At 32.8% G+C, this 8300-nt stretch overlaps 1 protein-coding gene across 1 annotated transcript; it reads left to right on the forward strand.

Annotated features, from left to right (window-relative positions):
- The first annotated feature begins 2759 nt into the window (after positions 1-2759).
- On the forward strand, positions 2760-3206 carry LOC131070645 (brassinosteroid-responsive RING protein 1-like). The gene has a single exon (XM_059220872.1). The coding sequence runs from the start codon at positions 2760-2762 to the stop codon at positions 3204-3206; it is 447 nt and encodes a 148-aa protein (XP_059076855.1).
- Positions 3207-8300: the final 5094 nt, after the last annotated feature.

Consider the following 8300-nt stretch of genomic DNA (forward strand, 5'->3'; position numbering starts at 1 on the left):
TAGCTTTTGAAATCAAAAGGTAGAAATGAATTTCACCTACTCTCTTTGATTTTGTCAATTGAATAGAATAATTTTGATGAATGGTATATACCCATTAGATAGTACTACATGAATAGGCAAAGGATATAGACTATTACTATGTTTTATTTCTATATAATTTTATTGCATTAGCATGTATCCAATAAGACATTGGGACGATGTCTCTCCCTAGTGGGGAAGGATGTCAAGTCCCACCTATTTACTTACTTTAATTTAATATGATAAACTAGATTAAATTATTAAATATAATTTAAATAATGAATTAGTTGTGATGTTATCATTATCTCCTCGTGCTTTGACTATAGTTTTTAATCTATTGACATGCGACTAAGTGTGATTAAGTGTAGGTGAGAGTTGAAGTCAGGGACATGGTTGAGGCGAAGAGATCTAGCCACTAGGTAAATAATATTCATGATGGACACCTACTATACACACAATATAGTTTCATGTAGAATTTGCATAATGAATATTTTTTGAATGATTGATGATGCTTATATATAATCATTATCAGATTATTTTAGTTAATGTGAAAATGAAGTTAAATCTACTTACCTTGTTTGTATCCATGTATTCACACATGTATGCCTTTGTTTTAATATCTAGTAACATGTCAACTTTCTTTGGAAATAGAATTTGTTATCTTCAGTTGCATTAACATGTTCATGTATGATATATGCTCATACTCAAACAATATATACTTTGATGTCTAACGTATTACTTTTTTACTTTAAAAGTTGTGTGTGTGTGTGTGTGTGTTATTAGCTAATAGGCTTTAAGTGTGGGGCTTTAATCCTGGAAAAAAGCATTTTCTCCTGTAAAATTGTCAACCTACTTAGTTGTCTTGTTTTTACAAGCGCTATGGAGTGACAAATGCATCTAGTTGGAATTTCTTATCATTGTGCACATGTCAAAGCATGGTATGCCTATTGGCCTTCTCTCTGTATGCACCTGTTGGGTGATGCTATGCCCACCGATATTTCTTGTCACTCATGCAAGTTTTGAAGTTGTAAACCCTAACTAACTAGAATGGAAATTTGAACACAAGAATTAATAAGAAGAAGCCAATCTTGGAGAGAACTTTGACCTCAATGATAGATTTTGGAGTCGTACTCTATATTGGTGGTTCCATTACATATTTTGTTATTCAAAAGATAAAACTGTTGTACATAGATAGTAGTTTTCAACATTAGAGCAGGCCCGATAATTTAGTGGATGACAATTTGAAGACAAAATTTAATGTTTTTGTGTGTTTGACAAAATATTCTATGTTGAATGATAGTGTGAGCATCTCGAATTTAATAGAGACCTGCATTGAAATTATGTGTAGTGGATGACATTTTTATTGGTCTCCAAACCCTGCAGTTATATTGTTAGTAGATGATTCTATTCAATAATGGAGTGTTCACTGTAATATTTATGGATGCTTTACACTGAATTTGTTGTGGATGAGATGACTAACATAGGTTTACAACTTTTAAAGTTGAAAAGTGCATTTGATAGATGCCCTTTTTTCCTTAAATTTTATTAACCCTCAAAGGATGTCGTAAATTGATTGTTATTCAAAATTTTCAATTGAGGAACATGTTCTATAATTCTGTGGTTGCCTGCATCATATTGTATTAGGCATTGGATGACCAATGACCATTTGAGATTTATAATATTTTAAGATGAAAATTGTGTCACTTGGATCCATGTCTTGAGTTTTAGTATTCAAACCCTTTTTTTTTTTTTGCAATTAGAGGGATTTTTTAATAAGGGATTATGATTCTCAAATTTGATTGAGGGGTCTTCATTAGATTTTTATGTGGATTGGATGTTTGAGTTTTTTTCCTTTTCTTGTTCCTTTAATGCTCTATAATAAGAGAGAATTTTTGAGATGGTGGACGGTGAAACAAATGTTATTAAATTTCTTTAAATAGTAGTACATATCATCAAATTTTGTAAAGTGTGTGTTTTCTCAAGTTAGGGTGTGCAAATAAAGGGATCCAATTAAAGAAATTTAAATTTTGAAAAGTAAAGGGTTAAGTCCACAAGTAGAAAAATGACCTTGGGCAGTGGAATGGTCGTATCCAAGTGGCTAATGACTACATAGTTACAAACTTGATCCTAAGTGACAGAATAGTTGTATACAAGTAACCATATGGAACTAGATGCAAAGATCAATTTGATGATAATATGATAAAGTGAATTTATCAAAGTATGTGTAAATAGGAATAAGGTAAGACTAACTCAAAATTCAAGTGGATTAGCTAAGTAATAATTAGTAGAAGTAGATCAACCACGGGTAGTTGAGTGCTTGCCAACTAGAAGTGAACACTTTGAAACTTGCACTCCAACTAGACTTTACCATAATCTAAAAAACCAATAAATTGGAATTCTATATGAAAAATTATTATTAAAGAAAAAAGAATGAATAAATTCTCCTTTCACTATATTTTTTAATTTAGTGAAAATAAATAATTGTTATAGAATGTTTTTTCAATTAATTAATAAACACGGTCAAAAGTGTATAGACTGCTCGCTCCTATTTCATGTGTATTTTCCTTTGGATTGTTACTGCTGCGTACGAAAAGGAAAATAATTCATTCATGCCTACCAATATTTTTGCACATTTTTTAGTATTTAAAAAACCAGAGACTAGCCGAACATTTCACATTCTATCATAGATTTCTCGGTACAGTTGAGTTGAAGTTGCCTATTTTCTGAAGAATTCCTCCGCCATGGGACTTCCTGTAGGTCTTCGTAATATCGCTATACCCAGAGTGCTGCTCTACTTGGCATTAGTCATGGCTTATTTAGAGACTGGAATTTATTGGTTTCTTTCTGGTCTTGGGCTGTGCGACGCACCAGAAGAAGAGATCAATCTTTGGCGAGAATTCTTAGAAATTTCCTCTGCCATTTCTTCTTCTTCAGGGCAGATGATTAAGCGTAGGTTGTCTGTCATAACATTCCGAAATGTTGCAGAGAAGTTGATTGAGATTGAAGAGGATTTTGTATGCGCGGTCTGCTTGAGCTCTTTCAAAGAAGATGATGAAATCCGAGAGCTGCGCAATTGCTGCCACATTTTTCACAGAAATTGTTTGGATAAATGGATTGATAACAATCAGGATACCTGCCCTTTCTGCAGGTGTGCTCTGCTTCCACTGATTCAAAGTGTTGATGAATGATGCAAATGAACGCTTCTCAAACCCTCTAATCTCTCGGTGATAATTTCATGAGGGTTTGATTTTTTTTTTTCTGTGCATTTTACTTCATTAATTTGGGCATTTGCTCTGCCAGTGATTAAACTGAAATGTCGATCCTTCGTTTGTTTTTATTAGTGTTGATAAATTATGCAGATGAACTGCTTCTCAAAATTATGGCAGAGGATAAACCCTCTAACCTCTCGGTGATAATTTCATGAGGGTTTGATTATTTATTTCTGTGCATTTTACTTTATAAAATTCGTTATTTTGGGGCATTTGTTCTGCCAGTGATTAAAATGAAACTTCCTTGGTTTTGTTTTTTCGTTCCCTTTTATACAGGAAAAGAGGGAAATTGGTTGTAATGGATTTCCAACTGTTATAGTTCTTCATTATTTTCATCTAAGAAGTTCGAATCTGACACCTAGTATCATTATTGTCTCATTATGCTATACTAGTTTTCTGTATAATCAGAATTTTGAACTATAGGAAAGAGAAATTGGTTACAATTTTTCATTATCTCATTTAGATTAAGAGTTCAGTTGTAACATGAATACATTCGTTGCTTCATCTAACAATATTAGTGTATTGGATTTCAGATTTAGTTACCCTCTTTGAATAAAATTCAGCCAAAACGAAATATTCTGGAGTGTTATATTTGAACCCGTAATCTCTTGTTGACAGACATTCAGTGTATTAAACTATTCATGTATAGGAAAACTATTGCATAGAAAAGCGTTAGTTCATTTTGTCTACCTACAGATTTTAAAAGGTACTGTAGTGTTATACAGTTGATTTTGATTTTTTTTTGTTGTTGTCTATTCATAGATTTAACTGTTTATTTAACTGTTTATAGTTATTGTTCTAGATTCTGAGTAGTATCACTATGCATGTAATTGTAAAAAGTACACTTTTTAACAGTTAATTTATGGTGGTTATTCATACATATAAAATTTAATATTTTTTAATTTTTTATTTCTTTAAAATTAATAATTGAAAAGTTGAATGCACAAAGAATGAATGGTTATTAGAATATAAGTTAATTGATATTCTTTCTTTATAATATCAATAAATTTTATATAACTTTTGATAAAATATAATCATTTCAATATTTTTACATTGATAAAATTGTGAAAAACAAAAGCTAACAATAGTTTATTATTAATCTATAGACTCTTTATTGTGGGCTTTGCCCACCGGTAATAAGAATCCTCACGTCTGAAACTGTGCGGTGAAAAACATCGATCACGCGGGATTATCAATTGCTGAAAAGTCTGTGCCTTTATTAGTGACTTTATTGCACTGCGACCACGTCCACCAGCTCCTGCCCAGCTCTTTAGCCACCGCTCTTTATTGAATTCGGCAAGGAAAAAATGGGGATTTAATTAGGGAGGGCTTTCATGGGAGGGGTTTACGCTCTATTTTTAAGGAAGAGGCGGTCTCATGGAGATTTTTTTTTTGGGCTACAGGATTATTTAGGATTATTTGGAATCCATTCTTAAAAAATAGAAGCTTCTATTTTAAGGCTTCCATTTTTAAGTGGGTGAAAATGGGGTGGGGCTAGCCCGCTTAGAAATTTTATTTACCACTTGGCAATCAGAAAAGAGTTGAGATGAGTTCCACCAATCATTTTAGAGGGAAAATAGAAAAAACCAAATTATTTTATTTTTCACTGCAGTTCATGGGACCACTAGCTTCCTTCAATTTAGAGGCTTAAACTTTTAAGTAGAATTGTGCTACACATTTCATGGGACCACCAGCTTTAAATTTTTAGGAAGCCCCCCTCTATGAGACCAGCCTTAGATTTTTGGAAAAATAAAAAAAAACAAATTGATCCTAGTTAAACTGATTTCAAAATTAGCTGCGATTTTGAATTTTCAAAAAAAATTTAAAAAATCAGTAATAGCCCTTTTTTGGAGCAGTTTAGCCTAATCCAAAAAACATTGCAACAGAAATTTTAAAGAAAAAAAAAAAAACTCTTGTTTTTATGGGGAAATTGAAAAATTGGCAAAACAACATAAAAAATTATGAATTGCAATTTTAAAATATCTTATTTGACTGATTTTTTCAAATTATTACCACTTTAAGAGAAGTAAAATAAGATAAATAGCAATTTTTTTGAAAGCGTTGCTGATAAATTGCAATTTTTTTGAAAGCGTTGCTGCTTCTATGGTTTGAATAATAAATGTACTTTCTGAAGAGTATAGTGCCATTTTAGAACATCAATAATATTAGTATTACAACCAAATACTGTTTAATAATCTTTAATAAATAAAAGTAAAGTTATGATGATAAAAATTAAAAAACAGTAATGAAGTAATGTCAAGATTCACCTCAAGCATGAGCTGGCAATAATCATTTACATCAAGAAATTTCAATGCCTTTCTTCTGTTCTCACCAAAACAAGTAGGGCAAGTCCCCTGCTTATAACTAAGGTTTCAGGGCCACATCATCAAATATGATGCCACATCAGCATGCTTTTTACCAAGGTGTCCAAAACAGCCCCCCAAAAAAGTGAGACCAATAGGCGTGCAAAAGAGACCCCAATAGTTGTGCAGCTGATATGGCATCACCTGATTGGTTACTTTTTACAATATTAGTACATTTATTAACAACTATTGGTACATTTTCTAACAATTGTTGGTACATATCCTAGCAAAAATGGATATTTTTTGTTTCAAACAATAGGTTTTATTTGTTCAATTTTTGGAACAAAAGGTATCAACAACCCTCACAACAATTGGTACATGCTCAACTACTGGGTCCTTTCCCCTAGTGTATTTATCAATTCCTCAACAAGAATACTTATGGTAATTTCAAGGAATGCATCTGGAATGCAAAGCATGTAAATTGGATAAGCAAGGACAAGTATTCCTTCAGTAACAATAACAAGTAGAATTTATGCACTGTTAATGTGCTAAATTTAATTTCTGTTACTTTGAGGCATTTATTCATATGGTATGCAGGGCAGCTTCAACAAAGAAATGAAACAAATAAATATGAACAGCAAATGCTTCTCATTTTTGACAAGTCCTTAGAATTTAATTTAGAAAGTTAGTTTGTAAAAATTCTTTGTATGCACAATACATATTTCGTTCACCTTTTTAATATATTTTTTATAAAATTTTAAATGTCAAGCTCTTTTAAGGGAGTCGTATTAGAATCGTATTAAGGAAATTGAATATATTTTGCAATGTTGTCAAATCAATTCTATATAACATCTTATAACTTCGGCATGATTTTTTTTAAATTTATGATTTCCAAATAAAGGTTGAAATAAGACATAATTAAGGTTTATGATTTAATGATTTATTAGAGGAATAAAAAAAAAAAGGGCACACTTAGGGTAAAGGGCCCAATTTTATGATGTGGGGAGTGATGAAATATGACTTTAGATTAAATTTAATTAATTAATTAAACGCTTAAAGGGAAATTATAATGTAAGATGCAAACACACTAAGGCGGGTGCTAAACCAAGCATAGAATTGTACCACCCTAGCAATGGTGTACAATTTACGACGCTACAAGATTTTCCCCTTGTTGAATCATCTTCACCATAGGGTAAGAATGAATTTTTCTCTATTGGGTTTTATCCTTTTTATCTCAATTTATCTCTAAAGATATTGTTAAGGGTAAACCCCCTCTCCATCAGGGCCTCATTCATAGGTTGTATAATTTCCACTTGGCCTTAACCCCTCTATGGGATCCCCTCGATTGAGATTGGGTTCACATATGACCCTAGTCTAGTGAAGTGTCACATTCGGGTTCTAAAATGCCCACTAGAAAAACCATGTGTATATGGCTAAATTTAGGGTCATTACCACCACTAAAAAGACCAAGATGTAGAAACCCAGCTTGAGTCGCACAAGAATGTGGAGATTGTTGAGGACTCAAGTTGTAAGTCTCTCTCCTTTGATGAGTCAGAATCTTTGAAAACCACTGGGTCAGATTGGTCCCCTAAAAATACTACTAATGATGATGTAAACCCTATCCTTTCCCCACAAAACGTCCCCCCTCTGCTAATACCAATACCTTGAGTTCTATTTCAGTCCTTACTAAAATTGTGAAGGGCCCGCATGATGATATGCAAAGGAAGAATGACTTATTGAAATGGATTTTGGGCAGATGAATGTCACAATCAAAAAAATTAATCGATTGGAGGTGGCGGTAGAGGATGAAGTGAGGGCTAACACCTAGGTAGATGATTTAGATGAGGACATAGCATGGAAAACTACCAATGATCTTGTTGGCCTCATGAGGTTGTGGGATAAGGTGGGCGAGAAGATTGATAATTTGGACACTAATATTAAAATGGCAGGGACAAAAATTGAGCTAGATGAAGTCAAGAAATCCCAAGAGGCCCTCAAAAGGGAAATTGAGGAGGTTACCCTAGCTTGCAGGAATGTGGCTAATATGCACAGTGCCTCCCTTCAGGTCATCCAAGCTGAGATGGAAAAGAAAAGGGCAAAGAAGCAAAAATGCATAGAGTCCCTAGCTAGGGGTTCTAGCCTTACGGTGTCTTAACTAGTGAAAGTCACCCCTGATTTAGCTTTGGTTTCCTTTGGCTCTAGGATCATGTCAAGCAAAATAGTGTCTTTTTCTAATATAGTGTTAAGTTTGTGCTAGGATTGGCAAGAAAAGGGTAACCCCATGTAGTTGACCATCTCTTTTTGTCTGTACTGGGTGGTTGTTCTATTTTGTGTGGGTTTCAATTTCTCTTTGTTTTTTCTAGTTTTTTAGTTTAGTTGTTGGCTTTCAGGTTGCCCTGCTAGTTTTTTTGTTGTGTTTTAGTGGGGGGTTTTTGATGGTTGTGCATCCCTCAAGCGCACTTAGTGTCACTCTACGGATATATAACGGTATGAACCTATCCCACTTTTATTAATCAAAACATTATTGTTAATCAAATTTTATATCTTATTTTGACCAAAAAAAATCCTAGATGTCAATCTTCAAAGTTAAAAAAATAACCATATGATATTTATGTTGGTGTTGATGTTTTTCATAAGTACAAAGAACTATGTCATATTTTTATAAGAAATTGCCAACACCGATATTTATTTGTTGATAAAATGATGAAAT

The sequence above is a fragment of the Cryptomeria japonica genome, chromosome 5 (genome assembly GCF_030272615.1).
Source record: "Cryptomeria japonica chromosome 5, Sugi_1.0, whole genome shotgun sequence".
NCBI lineage: Eukaryota > Viridiplantae > Streptophyta > Pinopsida > Cupressales > Cupressaceae > Cryptomeria > Cryptomeria japonica.